This window comes from Macaca fascicularis, chromosome 8 (assembly GCF_037993035.2).
Source record: "Macaca fascicularis isolate 582-1 chromosome 8, T2T-MFA8v1.1".
Taxonomy (NCBI): domain Eukaryota; kingdom Metazoa; phylum Chordata; class Mammalia; order Primates; family Cercopithecidae; genus Macaca; species Macaca fascicularis.
This window is the reverse complement of record NC_088382.1, coordinates 63,767,425-63,790,111: the sequence shown is the minus strand read 5'-3', so window position 1 is coordinate 63,790,111 and position 22,687 is coordinate 63,767,425. Positions and strand designations below refer to the sequence as shown.

The following is a 22,687-nucleotide window of genomic DNA, read 5'->3' as shown; positions in this document are numbered from 1 at the left end:
TGGCCAATCTTTCACATTCTGAGGGAGACTCCCATTGGTTTACCATGTGCTGATAAAGAGCTTATGCTAGCTTATGCTCTTGTTCCTTTGTCTTGTGCATGCACTGCTGATGATATTTTCAATCCTTGGCCTCCTAACAGTAATCCTTTTAAGTCAGTTGTCTATTTTGTGACAGTAAGATGAGTTTAAACTAGATAATGTATTTATAAATTCATTTAGCTGGGCATGTGAAAACCTCAGCATGTCACAACTCAATGAGCAAGTAAAGGCGCCCCTGTTAGTCCCTATGTTGTGGAATTTCAAATACACCAGAACACTTAAGTGTCTAACGTTCTGACCTTGGAAGTGCACCTGTCATTCTGGTTTGCTGTATTCAAATGTAAGAACAAACATGAGTCTACCAGCATGGGAAATTATTTTGAGGTTAGCTAGTGTAGCCTTTCATTCTCTACTGGGATGAATTATTGCTGAATGATTTGGAGTTTTAAGACAGTGATTTGCTTTCAGTTCTGATAGAATATTTATTAAATTGGTTTGTGTATGGAGAACTAGTACTTTATATTGTCTATTTAATTTAAAAAATGGTTAGTTTTATAGCTTGAAGAAAATGGAGAGATCTTTGAGGAGAAAGGATATTTATTTATGTTGGGAGAGATGACTAATACCTATGATGTATATTATCCTAAGAAATGGAATTTTTTTTTTTTTTTTTTTTTTTGAGACGGAGTCTGGCTCTGTCGCCCAGGCTGGAGTGCAGTGGCCGGATCTCAGCTCACTGCAAGCTCTGCCTCCCAGGTTCATGCCATTCTCCTGCCTCCGCCTCCCGAGTAGCTGGGACTACAGGCGCCCGCCACCTCGCCCGGCTAGTTTTTTGTATTTTTTAGTAGAGACGGGGTTTCACCGTGTTAGCCAGGATGGTCTTGATCTCCTGACCTCGTGATCCGCCCGTCTCGGCCTCCCAAAGTGCTGGGATTACAGGCTTGAGCCACCGCGCCCGGCCTAGAAATGGATTTTTAAGTGTTAGAACTCCCAAGTGGCTTGGAATGAGTGTCGGAGAGCCTGGTAGTTTGTTGTAGAGATTGTTTAGATTTCTGGCAAGTGGTTTGGTGACAGTCTGCTTCTAAGACAGATTTTTGTGTTCTGTTTTTTGCTGGTCATATAATGAATTCCAATCTTACTTTTGAAACCCAAAATAATTCAGGGAGTGTCAAGAAATTCCTAAGACCCAGCTAATTTGGGTTCACTTTGATGGAAATATTTAGAAATATATTTTTAATGTTTGTTTCAAAATATATTTTAAAAAATGAAATATAAAAACTATTATTTTTAGAGTGGTTGAGTGTTAAGAAATTGTGTAGCAAAATTGTTACAAATCCTTTTTTTAAGGTATATGATGTGATTTTTAGAATTAATGTTGCGTTCAAATGTATTTCTTATTTGTTTTCAGGCAGCAAGAATTATTGCCAAGTTAGCAGCTTGGGGAAAAGAATTGATGGAAGGCAGTGACTTAAATTACTATTTCAATTGGATAAAAACTCAGCTGAGTTCACAGGTAAAAGAAATTTTTTTAAAGTACCTTTGAAGGGAATATAACATCCATGTTCTTTTAAGCTATTTATAGTAAATATGTTAAATTACAAAAATGTTTTATTAAAATAATGCCATTTTGAACTTGACAAACCAACCTACTGTCAGATATGGGTAGTGTGCTTTGCTTTTTCTTTCTTTTGACTGGCTTCGTTTCAATCCTTTCTGTCTTTTCTGCCACTTGGGGTTTCTTATTCATGCTTTTCAGGGGTCAGGGAGTACCTTTCTTCTAGGTGGCTGCCAAGATGATACAGGCTGGAGAATTGAAAGGACCCACACAGCTCCAAAGAGCACGTGCGTGTGAGGCTTCGATAAAGGAAAAGAAACGGTACAGCAGGAGAGAGCATGCCTTGGGCCGAGAGATTTCCAGGTGCAGCTCCCTCGGCTGCCCCAGGATTGTGAACCACCAAGATTTGTGCGGGAAATCTTGGTTTTGGGAGAGCTCTCTGAAAGTTTCGAGTGAGATCTTTTATGCCCTTTTGGTTACATAACTAGGCTAAGCTGTCTAACCGATTACACTAATAAACAAACTGGTCCTGGGTGCCATCAGGGGCATTTTAAACTGCAAACAGCATGTTCTAGATCTTTATTAGCTAACCTGCTTGTCCTTGTCTGGCCGAGTCCCTCCCATGCTTCCAGCTCCCCCTGGGTGAGCCTGGAGCTGTCCAGTCCAGCTGCAAGAGGACAGTGTCCCACACAGTGGCTCGTTCTCACAATTTCCCAGTTTCAGGGTGGGATTAGTTAGGCCTAACGAACTACTTGAAGCACGCCTACTGGTCATCTTGGTTGCTTGCAGGCCTTTCTAGCTCTCTGTCTTCGGGAGGAAAATAGCCTGCAGGTGTGATGGCTTGGAAAATGACAAGTTTTCTGTTTTGTCTTCATGTTTCCTCAGGATAGGGCAAAAGATAGGACACAAATGATGGTTCTGCGGAATGATAGTTTCAGGCTTACGGGGATGAAGTGTAGTAGGTATGAAGAGGTGTGGTGTTTGATACTCAGAAGAGGAGAGAACTAAAGGTGGACAGGGGAGGAGGATTCTGGAGATGAAAAGGTAGAAGGGAATGAGATTTTGATGTGAGGGTGACCTAGAGGAGGAATGGGACCAGGGGAAACAATATTGGTAGGTTGTTAGATTACAAATAAATGTCTATTCGAAATTTTTTGAAAGTTGCTATTTAGATTTCAGGTGACTTTATTAACAGATTTTAGTTTGAGGCATAAGAAAGACACCATATTTTGCTTAGATTTACTTTTTGTCTTGTTGCCTGCCTTTTTTAGGGGAGCCTAATTGCCATTTATATTTGGATAGAGATATTTTAGAGTTTTTTGATCAAAATCTTTTTTATGTTAATAACATCAATTTTAACTGGTTTGGGGCTTGGTTTTAAAAAGTGTTTTTACAAGAGCCACCATTTTATTGAGTTTGTGAGGTATTTAAAAAACAAGCTATTTAAAACGTAAGAAACAAGCTTGTGAAAGTGAGATTTAAAATTTCTAAATGTAGCATATCATTTGGGATCAGAATGTTAGTTAAATAGGATACACCTCTCCCTTTTTTCCTACTTTGAAATGATCTCTCCCCTTTAATAAACTTAATTCCAGGCCTGGTGTGGTGGCTTATGCCTGTAATCCTAGCGCTTTGGGAGGCTGAGGCACGCCAATTGCTTGAGCCCAGGAGTTTGAGATCAGCTGGGGCAACATGGCAAAACCCTATCTTTACAGAAAATAGAAAAATTAGCTGGGTGTGGTGGTGCACACCTGTAGTTCCAGCTACTCAGCAGGAGGCAGGAGGATCACTTGAGCCTGAGGAGGTTGAGGCTGCAGTGAGCTGTTATCACGCCACTGCACTCCACCCTGACAGTATGAGACTCTTGTCTCAAAAACAAAGAAAAAACAACAAAAAAATCCCCAGAAAAACAAAACTTCATTCTGGGGTAATGTTGGCTTTCAAGTATAGTGGTAATAAGGCTCTGTAGCTGAATTCATAAAGTGAAAATTGGTAGGGAAGAATGGATGCTGTGGCATGCTCCTAGCTTTTTGGGCACTTTTACCTTTGACTTTTCCTCCTAGGAATAACATATACGTTGTGCCTCTCAGGTGACTGTCACTTCTGGAGTGATTGACCATGCTTGTGACGATGTCCAACAACTGGGTGGAATATTTCTCTCATCACTAGTGGAAGTAAATATTTCAATGTCTAGAATAGTTTTCATTAGAATTGAGCTTTTTATAGATAAATGCTCTTCAAGAATTTTCTGCATCTTTTTAGTGCACTCTTTTTATCACAGAGTCTTTGGCTTTAAGTTGTGGACTTTAAGTTGTGCAATGCCTCTGCTTTGCGGGTCCTTCTGCTGCAGGGGACCTCTTCAGGGTACCCAGGCTTAGCCTGGCCTTGCTTCTTAGTCTGGCTACTGCTTCTGCTTGGCTCTCATTGCACTGTCCCTCTTGCTGCGGGCAGGTACTTCTTCGTAGCCTTCTATCATGATTAAAATCCAGACTCTTCGTTTTAGAAAGTAACAATTATTTCTGATATTACTTGCTACTTTTCTCAATTGTCATGTGATAGTGCTATGTCTGGAGTGTCTCTTTTTTTTCTATCACAAGTGTTTTTCTCTCTCACAAAAAGTACCACAATTTCCTGATTCTAATAGAAATAAACTTTCAAAAGTCCAAGTTGCAAGTTTAGATGTTTTGTTCTTTGATCTTATATTGGCCTTTGAAGCCTTTTTGGGTAGTTTGGAGTGTTGCACTTGGGTTGTGGGGACTCATGCCTGTACTTCGCAGATAGTAGTTATTGAATAAATACAAAATTTCCTTTCAGAAATTCATTATTGCTTTTCTCTTGCACTTTCAGCCTCTGACTGTCTTTAAATTTTCTTTGGTCATTTCTGTATGACATTTGAGATTTTGATTGGTCATTGTAATTCGTTAGCTTTGCTGTGGATAACCAAGTCGCATATTGTACCTTCCTGACATCAGGCACCTGTTTTTGAAAGCTTTGCTACAGAATATAGTGTGGATAGTTCAATTTAAGGCAGTCATCTTACTGGAAAAACAATTCAGTAAGTAAATCTTAAGACTTGGAAATTTACACTGGCTTTACCCATGAAATTTACCTGGAGCTTAGTAGTCAGTTTATTATTGTTCCATTTTTAGCTACTTACTGATAAATATATTATCTGGAAGAGCGTAACGATATTTAGAACATTTTATGTCATCCCCTTGCTTTTTATTGACTAGGATTAGGAATAAAATTATAGGGGAAAAATTATTACATAGAATTAGGGGAAAAATTTGCTTAGCTCCCTTTTGTAAGCTGATACATTAGGATAAAATCAAAACAAAACAAAACTAAATAATGAGTTATTTATTTCGTAATAGAAACTGCGTGGTAGCGGTGTTGCTGTTGAAACAGGAACAGTCTCTTCAAGTGATGTAAGTATATTCCTTCACTGGCCTCCTAAACATCCCCAAAATAAATTATTTTGAGTCAATATACACTTAAAATTTTGAAGGTGTTTACTAGTTCCCCAACTATAAATCCATGGTCACCTCCAGTTAGGTTAATTGTAATATAAACTATATATAAATATTGATAGTCTATGAGGATCATCTTTTCTGTGGTAGTCATAAGACTTGTTCTTCCCTGTTGCTCTTTTTTCCAGGTGACTTTTGTTTCAGACCTGAGAATCAAAGCAAAAATATGAATTCAGAAGCACAACTGGAGCAAATAATCATAAAATTTTCCTTTAAACTTCAATTATCTGATTAAACTGTCTAATATCTGTCTAATCAACAGGTGAACAAAAGCATCAAACATTTGAAAGAAATTCGGTTACGTTTGTTTGTTTATTTATTTATTTATTTATTTATTGAGACAGAGTCTAGCTCTGTCCTCCAGGCTGGAGTGCAGTGGCACAATCTCAGCTCATTGCAACCTCTGCCTGCTGGGTTCAAGTGATTCTTCTGCCTCAGCCTCCCGAGTAGCTGGGATTACAGGCATGCACCACCACGTCTGGCTAATTTTTGTATTTTTAGTAGAGATGGCCAGGCTGGTCTTGAACTCCTGGCCTCAAGTAATCTGCCTGCCTTGGTCTCCCAAGGTGCTGGGATTATAGGTGTGAGCCACCGCACCTGGCCAAGAAATTCAGTTCCTTGATGGCACTAAAACTGACTGCTGTACTGTGAAGCTCAAGGCTTTATGTGGAGCTACATGGTAGCCAGCCCCTTGCTCTACTTTCTTTTTTGACTAATCTCTTTCCACTTTTTTTTTTTTTTGAGATGCCTGTCACCAGGCTGGAATCCAGTGGTGTGATCTCAGCTCACTGCAACCTCCGCCTCCCAGGTTCAAGTAATTCTCCTACCTCAGCTTCCTGAGTAGCTGGGACTACAGGCGCCCGCCACCATACCCAGCAAATTTTTGTATTTTTAGTAGAGACGAGATTTCACCATGTTGGCCAGAATGGTATCGATCTCTTGACCTCATGATCCGCCCGCCTTGGCCTCCCAAAGTGCTGGGATTACAGGATTACAGGCAGGAGCCACCACACCAGGCCTTCTTTCCACATTTTTGTAGAGCCAAAAGGTTAAAGGTTAAAACTAATTATGGCTCCCCAAGTTCCTTTCTTGGCTAAAGTTATGTTTTCCATTTGGGAATGGCTTAACTTTGCTGTGCTGTAGGAATAGCTCAGGAATTGGAAGTAAGTTTGGACAAGTTAACAATGTTCATGATGAGAGCCAGTTAATAGAAAGACAGGGAAAATGGAGACAGAAACAGAAGTGTGTCTAGCTTCCTTTGCTGAAAGTATCTCTAGGAAACTAGGAAGCATCTTTAGAGGGTAGTTTCTGTAATCTGCCTGTAATAGACCCAAGTGAAGCTCTGTAGGAGCCATTTAATATCCCTATTGGTTACTGGTACTTCCATAATCTGAATGAATGTCACGGGTATGTATGTTCTAAGACCATAGATGGCAGCAAAATCCATTTTGAAGCTGGGCTTCTCTTGGAGCATGGGTTGAAGTGTTTGATGACTCATATGTTAGGTCAGAAAATGGCTGTTAGCCTTCTGAAGTGGAATCAGAAAAAGGTATGGAACTAGATGCGCCATCTTGGGGCCATGGTGGGCTGAGGAAATGATGGGTAAGACTTGTTTCTCAGTCAGAAGCAGATGTTTACATTGAGAATCTTTATTTTGCTTAAATTGGGAATCTTTATTTCATGTGACTTGAATTTCTACCAGCTTGAAAAATTATTTAGCTTATTTTAGACATATAAACTTATTTAAGCGATTGTCAAAGCATTTTAAGTTATTAAAAGCTTAAATAAGGAAATGCAAACTCTGCTGACATGACATCCTTATTTTGCTGCTTTCTGTGCAATGTGTTAGAAAAAAAAAATGAGTTGGCAGTGTGTTGGTCTAAGTGGTTTACCTGGTAGATTCATATATATCCTAAATGGAATTCACATCAGGAGTGATTGTGAGTTAGGAAAAGATGGCCTTTGGTTTCCTACCTTCTTCCCTTTAATGACTCTTAACCCTGAACATATTTTTGGACTCCTCCTGAAGTTCTTACTTTTTCAGATGGCTGTCTACTTGAAAAGCAGACCTCCATGTGTTGAGAGTAGGGCGTCAGCCCTTCCTTTGATTCTTGTATTTCCATAGGGAAATCTTAATCTAGCAGCTAATATTCATTGAGCACTTACTCTGTGCCTGGCACTTACTCATTTTACATTTACATCGCCTTGAATATTTACACTCCCTGTTCAATATGTCATATCATTAGCCACATTTTATGGATGAGTAGTGAGACCAAACAGAAAAACATACCAACATGCCCGAGGTCACACAGAGACTCTGAAGAAATGGATTGCTTAGGGAATTACTTGTGAGGCAACTGAGTTGGAATTGCATCTTTAGGCATTCCTTAAGTCACATTGTTTACTCAGACTTTTTAAGGTATCAGTATCATATATTTAAATCATATCTTTTCAGAGTGGAGAAAAGCAGTTTGGTAAACTGCATTACAAATTATTGCCACTTGATGTCAGTATAAAACAAGTTTTACACTGCAAAATGTGAAATAAACATGATTCAACAGTCTTTTCAAAATGACCTCAGAAGCATCATTTTAAGTTGAGTGGATCATTAAAAACATTTTTTTTTTTGAGATGGAGTCTCACTATGTCACCAGGTTGGAGTGCAGTGGCGCGATCTCAGCTCACTGCAACTTCTGCCTCCCAGGCTTAAGCGATCCTCCCACCTCAGCCCAACCACCACCGCCAACCCTTGACCCCTGTCCCGCCAGTAGCTGGGACTACAAGCACGAGCCACCATGCCTCACCAATTTTTTTTTGTATTTGGTAGACACAAGGTCTCACTATGTTGTCTAGGCTGGCCTTGAACTCCTAAGCTCAGGCAATCTACCCGCCTTGGCCTTCCAAAGTGTTGGGATTATAGGCGTGAGCCAGTGTGCCCAGTGAAACATTTTTATTTAAATGACATTAGATAAGTGGAATTTCCTTAAAGTCTATTATTTTTCTTCTCCTAATTGTGAAAATAGACATCAGATTATATGTACTTACTTTAGACTGATTCTTAAACGTGAATTGTAAGTCTTTTCTTCTGAGGAAGGCAGGATAGCGTGGAAGTGGATTGTTGTACTGATGCCCTGATGAAAGAATACTGTGACTCTGTAGCAGGATGAGCCACAGACAAAACTCCTCAGACACCGAGTTAAAGAAGGAAGGGGTTTATTTGGCCGGGGGCATTGGCAAGACTTCTGTCTCAAGAGCCGAGCTCCTCAAGTGAGCAATTCCTGTCCCTTTTAAGGGCTCACAACTCTAAGGGGGTGCATGTGAGAGGGTTGTGACTGATTGAGCAAGCAGTGGGTAGGTGACTAGGGGCTGCATGCACCGGTAATTAGATCGGGATAAAACAAGATAGGGATTTTCACAGTGCGTTTCTATACAATGTAATCTACAGATAACAGAACCAATAGGTCAGGAGTCGATCTTTAACTGCCAGGCCCAGGGTGTGGCGCCTGGCTGTCTGCCTGTGAATTTCATTTCTGCCTTTTAGTTTTTACTATTTCTTTCTTTGGAGGCAGAAATTGGGCATAAGACAATATGAGGTGTGGTCTCCTCCCTTATTCCCCTCTTTTGAGACTCTCACTCATTTTATTAGTGGAAGTTCTCACTTTCATTTTCACTACCCATGTCTTCTTGCAAAACAGATCAATAGTGATTCATACAGCACACTTGTGCATTATGGTGAACTAAGGTAGCAATGAAGCTTTTTATCATTCGAAGAAGTGCAGGTAGCAAACAAGAGAGCAGTAAGTAGGTTCCTATTACTATTACAACTCTTATTATAAGATTTTTAAATCCTCCTAGCTCTGGGAGCCATTTTCTAAACATGACCCTAGGATCAAATCTATGCCACACTTGCACAGGCATGTGTGCCAGTTTTGTCATATCTCTAACCATGTCTTCAACTGCTTGCCCTTGATTGTCTATGAGTAGGCAGCAATTAGTAAGGTTAAATTTCCTACAGACCTCTCCTTCAGCTGCTAGCAAGTAGTCGAGAGCTAATCTATTTTGATAGCATTTCTCATCTGAGTTTCTTGCCGGGCCAGAATAGTCAAGACTCTGTTGGTTTTATTAGTGATTATTTCTAAGACAGCTTGTAACTGTGTGATTCGGTTGATCATGTAAATGGGGGTCCGATATCCCCACGAGCCATCTTGTGCCCAAGTAGCAGGCCCATAATATTGTATGATTCTCTCAGGGGGCCATTTATCATTTTTTCAATTTCTTATAGCTATGTTCTCTTTTTGCGGGATGCATAGACAGGGAAGCCCAGGAGTTCACCTGTTTTTATGGGCAGTAGGAAGAAAGATGGTTTAATAGTGCCAATAACACAACTACCTGCCCACTGGTCAGGTAATTTGGCATAAGCTCTATGCCCACATATCCAGTATAATCCAGTGGGGACTGTCCAGTCCCAGTGGGACTCCGGATGGGTTCACACAGTTTGCAACTTTGGGAATTTACTAAATGAATTTCTTTCTGTGTGATTTGAACTCCACCAAGTAACTGTTTCTGTGGTACTGTTATACAGTTTCTGTCTCAGACAACTAAGTCATCCTACGGGGTGAGTGAATTCTTTTCCTTTTCTAACTATGCAATATTGTCCAATAATTGAGGCTTTTAGGACCCAGAAATTATCAGGGTGATTCTTTTAAGCTGGGAATTCATCAGGAACTGGGTCTGTAGGTACTAATTCTCAGGCTTCCTATGTCCATTGATCTCTTATTACAGTTCCTCCACATAGATAACATGAAGTGACATTGAGAGACTGGGCTACATGCTCGGCTAATTGCAAAAACAAATTTTTGTTTTTCCTGAAATTTCTGGTACTGGCACATTTAGTTCATCATAGAAAGTTTGAAACACTGGCTCAGGAGAGCGTTTGTGAACTTCTCCTCGAACCAAGATATTTACTCGAGAATCCAGTCCGGCCCCATCGATTCCTAAGGTCACACGCTCCCCTTTTTTCCAGTGAGGATCAAGGGGATTGGTTATTACTAGCTCTAAGGGGTTGCATTGTCCTTTAGGAAAGGAAGGGCCATTTTTTCCTTTTTTGAAGGTGGACTGGATCCTTTTCATCTTTTTTTTTGTTTTTTTTAATCCAAGTGGCCTAAATGACACAAGACCAGTATTTACATTTATTTCCACACAGTCCTAATTTATGACAGATGTACTTATTTTCTGCCATATAGCCTCTTTTCTAATTAAGAGAACCACACCTTATTCCTCACTTACTGCTGTTAATGACAGCACAGGCATCAAATTTTAAGGTGACTTGTTTGGGCACCCTTTTTTCTTCTGTTTTGGCTAACACTTTACTCGTATCATTTATGAGCCCCTACCAGTCTTCAGTTCTTAATCTTATTTCAAAAACTGTGGTCATGGGAGGCTCAGGTGGGTCATAACACACATCAGGTTGGTTATTTCCTGGGCTACATACCTTGTATAGAATAACATTATGCAAACAAGTTATTTTTAGAGTTCTAGTACACTTATAATAACTGTAAAATAGTAGGACCATAGCAACCTTTTGTCCTACCTCAGTGACTTGATGTATACACTGGAAATAGCCCTCAATCTGAGGAAGGTCAGGTGAAGTCCTTACTGTACAAGTCCAAATTTTAAGGAAAATGAGTCCCGCGATGAGTTTCCTTGTGCTTCGGCCATGCGTGGACCAGTCAGCTTCTGGGTGTGACTGGAGCAGGGCTTGTCGCCGTCTTTAGAGTCACTTTGCAGGGGTTGGCGAAGCTGCTCCTGTCCATGTACCACTTACAGTCTACTCATGTTCAAGGATGATCTCGGAGGTTGGGCCTGCTAGAATAAACTGAGTCCAACACCTCTACACAGTTATGTTCAACTGGGCTCTCTGATATTGGGAGCAGGGTAGTGGGGTTTAGGGTGTTGCACACTTCAATGGTTATGTGGGGATTTTCACATAGCAAGGTTTGGTACTTGGTTAATCTAGCATTTGTTAACCAATGATGTCCTTTGGTATTTATTAAAGTTACCACAGCATGGGAGGCCTTTATATTCAGGTTTTGCCTAAGGGTTAGTTTATCTGCTGCTTGTGCTAACAGGGCCATTGCTGCTAGGGCCCTTAGACATGGGGGCCAACCTTTGGAAACCTTGTCTAGTTGTTTTGAGAGATAGGCCACTGGCCTTGGCCAGGGCCCCACAGTCTGGGTTAAAACTCCAACTGCCATTTTTTCTCTTTCTGACGCATAGAGTGTAAAGAGTTTTGTCAGATCAGGTAGCCTCAGGGCTGGGGCCAACATGAGTTTTTCTTTTAACTCATGAAAATCTCCTTGCTGTAGGTTGTAATAGATGTAGTTTATCTAATCTACATTTTTATTAACTGTCACCTACTAAAATATTGACTCAAATCCTGCAGCTGTTTGATTTCAAGCTTTAAATTAATCTGGTATTCCTCATGGGACTCCAATTGCATCTAAATAAACAGGAGAGTCGAAGGACCCATAAGGGGCTTCTCTCGCTTGACGATGTCTTATTTTTTTTCCTTCTGGTTGATGAAATGCCAGGGGTGAAAGGGATAGCCAATTGGACCAAAGCACAAGTGCCACTCCAGTTATTCAGCAGCGTGCCCAGTAAAGATCCACCACAATACCACCATACATCCGTTCGGGGATGAACAAGGGCTGACTGATTGATAAGTGCTTGAAAATTCTTAAGCTTACTGCATCCTTTCAGGTCTCTAAGGAATGCTAAGTTTCCTCTCTGTCATGAGAGACACGAAGTGAACTTAGTGTTGGGAGACGGAAGCTGGATGGCCCTCGGGGGCTGAACCATAGGGTGCTGAACTTTGGGATATAGCAGAGAGAGCTTGGCATGACTTATTAGTCCAGGCTGTAGAATCCTGGAAAAGAGCTACCATGCAGCCTACGCCTGGTCAACTGGAAGACCACCTTAGTGGAAAGGGGACAGTCTGGGCCTCTGGCCTGCCATGTGCACAAGCATAACAATTGCTTTTGTTTAACGTGCAGATGGAATATTTGATCCATTTTAACCAGGCATTTGTATCTTGGTATCCTGTCTTAATTGCCAAAGTTTGTTTTAAGTCTTTAACTTCTATGATCCTCTAGTAAAATGAATGTATGGTTTTAGGGAAATTACAAAAACTGGTTGGGGCAGTCCATCCTTGCTCTTTAGTGGTCCACAGAATGTTGGACCAACTATGGCATGAAAGCTCTATATCGGGGGGAGCAACACTCTTGGTTGGCACTGGGGTCTTTATCGAAATCTCCCCGGATTAAATGGTCCTAGTTTACTAATGTCTAGTCTGAGGAGAGTCAGGAGGGACAGAAGTACTTTTCTGAAGTAGAAAGCTATCTTTGACTTGGCAAGTCCTCACAGGGTATAACAAAGCAAGCATTAAATGCAATAGTTTGAGGCGAAATTGACTTGGTTATATTAGTAACTAGATGGTCAGCAATAGAGCGAGGAAAGAAGAAAGAGTAATAGAATAGATGAAAAGAGTTAAATTTTTCTTAGCTTTAGTTTGGTAGGGTTTTACCCTGGGACTATGGCCCATGACTCTGGAGGGGGTGGCGCTTTCTTGACTCAGGTGTGTTGAGTCCATCCTTTTTTTGCTGCAGGATGTACAGCAGTTTGGTGGTTAGCAGCACAAGGTAGGGTCCTTCCCAGGCTGGCTCGAGGTTTTCTTCTTTCCACCTTTTGATGAGCACGTGATCTTCAGGCCGGTGCTGGTTTACTGGAAATTCTAAGGGTGGTACATGTGCTAAAAGACTTTTAGTTTTTTTTTTTTTTTGCGAGAAAAGAAAGTGGAAAATAAACCAAGTATGTAATTTTTAAGAAACTGACCTTTTGTTTTAAATGTGGGGATCTTGGCAGTGGACTTTATAGTCCTTAGTGCCTTTTTTACTGAGAAATTTCCTTTAGCACCTATTTTTATTAGTTTTTAAACCAAAGAAAGCCAAATACCATTTTTACATTTAACAGTGCTTCTCGTATGATTTTTATACCAGATAAGCTAAATGTTATCTTTATATTAGTGTGTTATTAATGTGAAACCTAATTTTAATAAAACCTTGTAGACATATTTATTTAATTTTTAATATTTGACCCTAAGGTAAGATTTTATAGACTCTTTTCAGCCTCTTATAATTTTTGCTAAAGAGCGGGTTGGTGCTTTAAGAAAAACCTGTTATGCTTTTACTTTAATGTCCAGTTCACAGAAAAACTGGATGATACTTCTTTAACGTTAGCTAATATGTTTACACACAGAATGTTCTTTACAATTAACATTTTAAAACTTGCTTAAACCTTCAAAATAATAATTTTTTAAAACTTTTTAATGTAGGTAAAAATGTATGTTCTTTTGCCTCCTTAAAATTCTTTTACCAAAGGTGTATTTTGCTTTTCTTATACACCTTGCACATAAATTTTTCGGTTTTTTTTTTTTCAATAGTTTTACATTCAGGAGGCCTAGTTACTTTTAAATTATACAACATTTTTTTGCATAAATCCTTTTTTTTAGACACATATTTTTTTATAACCTTTTTTTTTCTTTTACGACTTTTACAGGCAATTTTTCGACATGCCTTAACTTTCTGACTTACTACAAATACTTCTTTTTTTAAACAACCAGTTAATTTATTTCAGGACAAGAATTTACCATATAACACTCTTTTTATATAAATTCCGCCCCTCCCCCCCTTTTTCCCTTTTTTTTTTCAAAGGTGATAACCATTCTTTTCCAAAGCGAACCTTTTTTTACGACTGTCTAAGGCCCCAAAAATAGAAGTTACTATAATACATGTTACACTGTTAACTTAGCAAACTTTACTTTGTTGAAAACCTTGTAAGTTTGGGATTTTAATTATCCTTTGCTATTAATAAGACCTTGTTTTGTCCAAATTAGAATTGGTATGATGGCTTTTAAAGGAATAGTGTACACTTTTTTTTTTTAACTACTTGTGTATCTCTTTCTTTGACTTTGTCTCTCTTGGACTTTCCTTTTGCCTCTTCTCTTCTTCTCTCTCTCTCTCCTTGACTCCCTCTTTGTCTGTCTCTTCCTCTCTCTCTCTTTGCCTCTTTTCCTCTCTGTCTCTTTCCTTTCTCTCTCTCTGCTGGTCTTTCCTTGCCTCTGCCAGCCGCTTATGCATCTCTTCTCTCAACCACTGTGTGTTGGGGGCGGGGGGTCTAAAACCAGCTGTAACCAAGTGTCTGTGTACAGGAACTGGTCTGGGTTCCCTGGCTTGCATGTCACCTTGTGCTATACCTTTGAAACAAGGGATCTGTTCAGGTTTCTTTCTAATGGCCAACCTACCTCTAATGCTGGCCAGTCTATCTTACACAAAGTTTTAAGTTTTCCTGGTGTCATAGTACTCCATAGTCTCCCTTAAATCCTTTTTTTGAAAATTTTCAACATAGTTCCTAGTGGGGTGGGCTTACTTTGTGCCTCACCCATGTTTCCTCTAGACAAAACACCACGCTCACACCACACACACACCACAAAACAAAGAATGGGTAAAAAGGGCACACACACACTTTTGTAGTTTACACAAAACCAAAATCAAAACCAAAATCAGAGTATCCAGAAATCCAAACCAGGTCAAAACCAAAACCAAAGTATCAAGCAATCCAAGTCAAGTCAAAAATAAAAACCAAAGTGCCGGTACAGGCACACCGTGGGTGATCAGGCCACGCTTCCACTCAAATGGAGTGGGCAAGTTCCCATCACCGGTCCTGTCAAGCAAATCAAACCAAATCAAAACCAAAAGCAAAGTGCCGATAAAGGCACACCATGGTGATCAGGCCACGCTTCCACTCAGATGGAGTGGGCAAGTTTCAAAGACTAGTCTTACCAAGTTTTAGATGTCCAGATTCCAAGTGCCCGTTCCTTCCCGGTGTTCAGCCACTGCGTTGATCCTCCACGGGGGCCTACCACACACTGCTGTGGTGAGGCATCCCACTGGAGCAAATGCCTACCCAGTAGAGCTCTCAGGATCCGCATCACTCGGGCTAGTCGCAGTCCCCCGCAGGGATGTTCCACAGGGCAGGCTCAAGCCGCCTAAGGAGCTGCCTCGACCATCCGCCAGTCACCTCACTTCCGGGTCAGGGAACCAAGAAATGTAGCAGGATGAGCCACAGACAAAACTCCTTAGACACCGAGTTAAAGAAGGAAGGGGTTTATTCGGCTGGGGGCATCGGTGAGACTTCTGTCTCAAGAGCCGAGCTCTCAAGTGAGTAATTCCTGTCCCTTTTAAGGGCTCACAACTCTAAGGGGGTGCATGTGAGAGGGTCGTGACTGATTGAGCAAGCAGGCGGTATGTGACGGGGGGCTGCGCGTACCGGTAATTAGATTGGAACAAAACAAGATAGGGATTTTCACAGTGCGTTTCTATACAATGTCTGTAATCTACAGATAACAGAACCAATAGGTCAGGGGTCGATCTTTAACTGCCAGGCCCAGGGTGCGGCGCCGGGCTGTCTGCCTGTGGATTTCATTTCTGCCTTTTAGTTTTCACTTCTTTCTTTGGAGGCAGAAATTGGGCATAAGACAATATGAGGGGTGGTCTCCTTTAACTGCTTCACAAGCTTTGGAAGATTTAGAAAGAACCTGGAGATTTCTTTCTTTCTTGGTTTTCCTTTTTCCTCTGCCTAGCTTCATACAGTATGCATAGGCAGGAGAACGATTGATATGGGAGCCCTCCATGTGTCTGTGTCCTGTTCTCTGTGATTTGTGTTGCAGAATCAGTCTGGCATGAGTAGTTGCTAGATGAATGTGGTGTCACTGGTAGTGACTTAAGTTGCCAGGTCCTTCTTGCTTGTTTCATCTTGCCTCTTGATTTAGTGGAGCAGTCATGTCCAGTAGAATCTTCTGTGATGGTAGAAATGCTCACGATAGCTGTACTGTCCCTTAGGGCAGCCCCTAGCCATATGTGGTTCTGGATCCCTTGAAAGTGTGGCCGGTGTGAGTGAGGAAGTAAATTTTCAATTTTATTTAGTTTTAAAAAGAGCTTTATTGAAATATATTTCAAATGCTATAAAATGCATCATTTTGCCATTCAGTGGTTTTTAATGTATTTACAGAATTGTGCAGCCATTACCACCGTCTAACTTCATAACATTTTAACATCTCAGAAAAACAAACCAACCAACCCTGTACACATTAACAGTCTTCCCCATTCCTGTTCTTGCCTCCAAGCCCTGGCGACCACTAACCTACTTTCTGTCTTGGGATTTGCCTCTTTTGGACTTTCCATGTAAATGAAATCATACATGGTCTTCTGTGACTGGTTTCCTTCACTTCGCATAATGTTTTCAAGATTCATCCGTGTTTTAGCATGCAGTAACAGTATTTTAGATTGAGAGGAAAAGGGACTTAGTTGTTTTTTTTTTTTTTTTTGTAGAGATGGGGGTTTCGCCATGTTGGCCAGGCTGGTCTTGAACTTCTGACCTCAGGTAATCTGCACACCTCAGCCTCCCAAAGTGCTGGGATTATAGGTGTGAGCCACCATGCCTGGCCCAGGACTTAGGTTTTTTTTGGCTTTTGACCAGATTCCTTAAATTGTTTTCTGTGGCAGTTCTAATATTCTTGTTAATGGGAGGCTAGTTTCACTGCTTTGGCTTTGTTTTTAATTTAATGCTGTGCTGATATAATACTTGTCACCCCTTCAGAAGAGGTGGAAGACTTCTTTGCTTTAGTTCTTTACTGCTTTGTTTATAAGACCATCAAAAGTGCTGATTAAGTAGCAGAAATTAGTGGGCCACATCAGTTACAGACTTCACATACTGCAGGCCTGTCCTTAAATTGTAGTCTGCTCTAGCTGGTGAGTTGTGAAGTTTGTGGGGACCTGGAGTAACTCACAGGCAATTACAGACAGTCCTTGACCTACGATGGTCCAACTTACGATTTTTCAACTTTACAATTGTGTGAAAACCGTATACATTTGGTAGAAATAGTACATCAGGTATCCATACGACCATTATGATTATCACTTTCAGCATCGTCTTCAATAAATTACACGAGCTGTTCAACACTTTATTATAAAATGGGCTTTGTGTTGATTTTTGGAAGGATTGCCTGCAGATATATTCTGCAATGCAAAAGAAAATTAACTGGTAAAGTAAGTATAAGACTTTCTTTTACATGTCATTTTCAAAGTATAGCACTGATAACAACAATAAGCTAACCTAATACTATGTATTTATTAGTTATGTTCTTGGAAGTTGCATACAAAGCAATAATTTATAAAGAAGATCACGTTTTTTTAGTTATGCCAACAATTTTTTTTCTGTAATAAAGATTCCTACTAGTCATGTAATTGAATTACTAGATTAAGCACATTAGATTGAAAGCAATACTTTGAAGATTTATACATTTGTAAAACAGTAAAACAATTTTTTTTTTTTTTTGGTAAAACTGTATCTTAATTTAGATATTTTATGACTGCTGACTAGAGGATCTCTTTTAATCAACCAACTTCAAGAGAATTCTTGGGGTATATCTGTATTTTAGTTCCTGAATATTGATGATAATAGTATACTTTACAATTGTTTAGTGTTTTATAGCAATTGATTTCAGTGTCATAGCAGTTTTTTTTCCCCCAGTGGTAGAGATGATATTATTTTTCTTTTTCTTTGCTAACAAGAAAACAATTTTCAATAAGTTAAGTGATTTGCCCAACATTATGTGATAAAACTTCTGGTTCCTGTTGCAGTGTTCACTCTGTCCTTCTCCCTCTCTAGTCCTCTTTTACTTTTTTTTCTCTATTTCTTTTTTTAAATTATGTCATAACTTACATAAAGGAAAATGCAAAGATGTTAAATGTTCAGCGGGATACATTTATACCTCATAATGCCTCCTACTGCCTTCACCTCGACTCACACAAAGTTTATCATTATTATGACGTCTATTACCATAGAGTAGTGTTGTCTAATCTTGAACTCTATTTAATGGAATCATATACAGTATAAACTCTTATGTGTCTGAACTCTCTTGCTTAATATTGTGTCTATGAAATTTGTTCGTTGCATTTAGCAGTAATTCTTTTTCACTACAGTATAGTATTTCATTATATGAATATTACTCATTCTCTTATTGATGGATATTTGGGTTGCTTCTAGTTTTTTGACTCTTGTGAATAATTTTGCTGTGAACATTCTTGTACATATCTTTTGCAGATGTATACCTTTATGTCTGCAGCACTTAATTTTAGAATAGAATTGCTGATTAATGGGGTGTATGTAAATTTAGTTTTCGTGAGTCTTGCCAGTTTTATGTTTGTGTGCCCTTCAACAAAGTATGAAAATTCCATTTGTTTCATTTCTTTACTGACACTTGATATTGTCCTGTGTTTCTTTAAGTGTCGGTATTGAAGTAAAAATCACACATACACATGTATACTATCGCCTTTTAGTTTTAAGAGAAAAAAAAAGTTTAATAGTCACGAAACATATTAATTACTTTTAGAACTTTGATCAGCATCTTTTCATTTCACTTAAAACTGCTTTCTGGGACTTATTTTAGTCAATTGTGTATTTGAAAAGTTCATCTTTGTGCTTCACTGATACCAATGTGCTGTGCCTTTTCATCATGTATCTGTGGAACAGATGCCTTTTATTCCAAGCAGACTTGTTTTCTCAAGTGCTGACAATTCCAGAATGTAGATGAATACTTTCTTTATTCTTTTTCACTTAGTTTGCACTTAAATCCTAGCATTATGAAGATGAATATTGAAAATTTGTAAACGTTTTTATAACATTAGTTTTACTTTGTACATACACTATCCTTGATGTTTTTATGTTTCTTTTATTGCCTACTTATTTTGCAGTTCCTCAATTATTGAATTTGTAATTCTTTAGTGTATGGATCTTTGAGACTACATTCACCAGAAAGGTGAATACTGTATTTGCTATTTTCTTTGTGCTGTGACTTTCACTGTAATATAGTAAGAGTTTGCATTTTCAGCAACATTGAAGAATTTGTCTAAATGACATTCTCTTAAATGTGTTGAGAAGTGAAAATAGTGTTTTTCTCTGCCATTGAGGTTTGCCGCATAGAAAGTGCATGTTGTGGCAAGTTCTTAGCCCAGAATGCTTGGCACAGTACAAAGAATACTAGCTCAAGCGTGAAGAGAGTTGACTTCTAGTGCCAATCTAAGATTAACTCACTATTTTCTTTTTTTTTTTTGAGAAAGGGTGTCACTCTGTTGCCCAGGCTGGAGTTCAGTGACGCCGTTTCTGCTCACTGCAGCCTCTGCCTCCTGGGTTCAAGCGATTTTCCTGCCTTACCCTCCTGAGTAACTGGGACTACGGGTGCCTGCCTCCATGCCCAGCTATTTTTTGTATATTTAGTAGAGACAGGGCTTTGCCATGTTGGCCAGGCTGTTCTCAAACTTCTGACCTCAAGTGATCCTCCCTCCTCGGCCTCCCAAAGTACTGGGGTTACAGGTGTGAGCCACAGTGCTTGGCCAACTCAGTATTTTCATTTCAGCAAATTATATCACCTTTTTATGTCTTGGGTTCTTCTTCTGAAAAAATGAGTATTGTAATAATCAGCTGTTGGTATCATAAAAGGGGAAATTTTTATTTCACCTTTAACTTCAATTTAAGTGAAAGACAAGGACGTAATGCACTCTACTTTGCATAATTGAAGGCAATAATTTAATCATTTTTCATGCTGATTCTTTCTGTACTCTGAAGTAATCTCTGGAATGGTACGGCTACTGCCTGATAGTGTGCAATAGGAGAGAGTATGTCAGGTTTAGGACCAGCACTTTTTATATGCTCATTTGTAATGGGAATACTGAAGCTATAAATAACAACCAAGAATCCATTCTTGTGGTTTGTTATGTATTTCAACATAGCATGGTGAGTAGCCACAGAAAAGAAAGACTTACCCTGAAACAAAGAATTTTTGTGATGAGAGGAAACTGATGGTAGATGGGAGAGAAGAGGGTGCTCAACGTTGCCTTTTTATTCATTTGTCTAGAAATCTTGCTGGGTTATCTCTCTAAACAGGAAAGATGGGATTCCTCTTCTTTAGAAAAAGTTTCTACCTGATGACTTAATTGGAAAAAATATATGTTTTTTTCATTATGGAATATTGTTTTAGAGCTGAAAATGCACTATTTATCTGTCTTTAATTTTTTGCTAATGTTTTGAGTTTTCAGGCAAATTATATTACTAGATTTATTGTGTTTTTTTTGTGGAACTAAATTAACTGCTTTTTAGGTACAACCCAAGATAACCTTTTCTTGATACATGTGACTGTTCCACCAAATGTACTTATATTGTTGTGTTTCTGTATTAAAGTGCCTGGAATTTCTTTGAAGTGTTAGATTTTTATGAACGTTATTTAAATTAGAACAAAGTTTAGTAGCATCATGTATGTTAGGTTCTGTGAATTTATATAACACCCATGATTCTTTACTTAAAAATTTTTTTTTGAAATTAGCATGTTCATTTTGAAGGCTGTTGTCTAAAATTTCCTTTGCTTTCTCTACTTCTTGTTTTTTTTTTTTGAGATGGAGTCTTGCTCTGTCGCCCAGGCTGGAGTGCAGTGGCGTGATCTTGGCTCACTGCCACCTCTGCCTCCTGGGTTCAAGCGATTCTCCTGCCTCAGCCTCCTGAGTAGGTGGGATTGCAGGTGTGCGCCACCACGCCTGGCTAATTTTTGTATTTTTAGTAGAGATGGGGGTTGGCCAGGCTGGTTTTGAACTCCTGAGCCCAAGTGATCCGCCCGCTTTGGCCTCCCAAAGTGCTGGGATCATAGTCGTGAGCCACCGCACCCAGCCTCCTTTCTCTACTTCTTAAAGTCTTAAGGCTTATTGTATATAATTAAGGAAAAGCCCAGGTCAGATGTTCCCACTAGCTTTGGTAAAATGAAGGGACTTGCAACTTTCTGGAAGTATTACTCCTGTTTATTTTAAGTTTCAGGTTTAAGCACAATTTGTAAGGGACAGTGTTATTGAACTGATGGTTTTAAAAATCATAGTCTTTTTCAAGTGTTTAATTAGACTTTATATGCCATATGGGTTTTTTAATAAAGTTTTTATTTATTGAGTTCCTGTGTTTGTCTAGCTGTGTTGTGAAATGAATTATTTATTTATTTACTCTTTTTTGAGACAGAGTCTCACTCTGTCGTCCAGGCTGGAGTGCAGTGGTGTAATCTTGGCTCACTGTAACCTCTGCCTCCTGGATTCAAGCAATTCTCATGCCTCAACTTCCCAAGTAGCTGGGATTACAGGTGTGCGCCACCACGCCCAGCTAATTTTTTGTATTTTTAGTAGAGACGGGGTTTCACCATGTTGCCTGGGCTGGCCTGGAACTCCTGAGCTCAGGAAATCCACCCATCTCAGCCTCCCAAAGTGCTAGGATTACAGGCATGAACCACTGTGCCTGGCCTGAATTATTTTTCTTAAATCTAACAATATTCAGGATGCTTGGCAGTGTTGTTCTCAAAAGGATGAAGAAATTTCATATTGAAAAAGTTCAGTAACTTGTCTGAGGTCATTTACATATAGGCCTATCTTGAAGTATTTACTCTTCTTTTTGTTAATTTTATTGTTCTTTGATAGTTCTGTAATTATGTGGAACAGTATTCTCTCTCTATAGTATCTTTATTCAGGGATATGTGAAACACTGTAAGGCAATATGCTTATTTATCAAACTGTATCAAATATAAATTATTTTGTTCCAGATTTCCCTAACTGTGTGTTAAGTAGTCTTGACTTGTGTAGATTTAATTCAGGAGACAAAATCTTGTTCATTTCTAAGAGGTAGAGATTAAAGCAAACATGAGGATTAACTTTTGAAAAGAGATTAGGGAATTTTGGATGCTCAGATGCTAATTCCAGTAAGTAATCAGACTTTTCATTTAGAAATGTGTATCTGATCGCATGACTTTAAATGCTTTCCAATTAAAAAACTCAACACTTCTTCTTGTGCAGAGTTCACAGTATGTGCAGTGTGTGGCCGGGTGTTTGCAGCTGATGCTTCGGGTCAATGAGTACCGCTTTGCTTGGGTGGAAGCAGATGGGGTAAATTGGTGAGTGCCCTTTACTTTTAATGTAAAATAACACTTACAAGCGTCCCTCCTTGACAGTTTCAAAGAAATATGTAATCATCTAAAAGAAATATTTTATTTTTTTCATATCTGTTTAACAATTGACTATACTAACCTTCTTAGAAGTCAGTAGCTATCAAACTGAGCCCCTTTCCTTGCTTGATCTGTGCTTTTATAAGAGGTTAAGGCCTCTTAAGAACCTAATGCTTAACAGGACAGATTCCAGGTACTCAGAATATAAAAAATTAAAAAAAATATTTTATGATGAATGTAGGCAAAAATCAACAAGAAAAGTTCTTACCTAAGAGTGAATATAAACCTTTCTTTCTAATGCCATATAATTTAACCCAGTCTTTGTGGGATCCTAATTTGCAGGTATAGAAACTTTGAGGAGCTGTCTGTTCAGGCTTATATAGACAAGCAACTGAAAACCTCCAAAACAATGGAAATCTTGTTTTA

The 22,687-nt window shown here is 39.2% G+C and overlaps 1 protein-coding gene across 4 annotated transcripts in view; it reads left to right on the top strand.

Moving 5' to 3' along the window:
• ATP6V1H (ATPase H+ transporting V1 subunit H) overlaps nt 1-22,687 on the top strand; it is a 120,640-nt gene that overhangs the window by 28,312 nt on the left and 69,641 nt on the right. For 2 of the 4 annotated variants that reach the window (XM_065519219.1, XM_005563314.4), the window contains exons 6-8: nt 1,448-1,552; nt 4,969-5,022; nt 22,113-22,210. In XM_065519219.1, the coding sequence (XP_065375291.1) occupies nt 1,448-1,552; nt 4,969-5,022; nt 22,113-22,210 (257 nt within the window). The remainder of the gene's footprint in view (nt 1-1,447; nt 1,553-4,968; nt 5,023-22,112; nt 22,211-22,687) is intronic. The other 2 variants (XM_073998814.1, XM_045398253.2) reach the window with 1 other exon arrangement.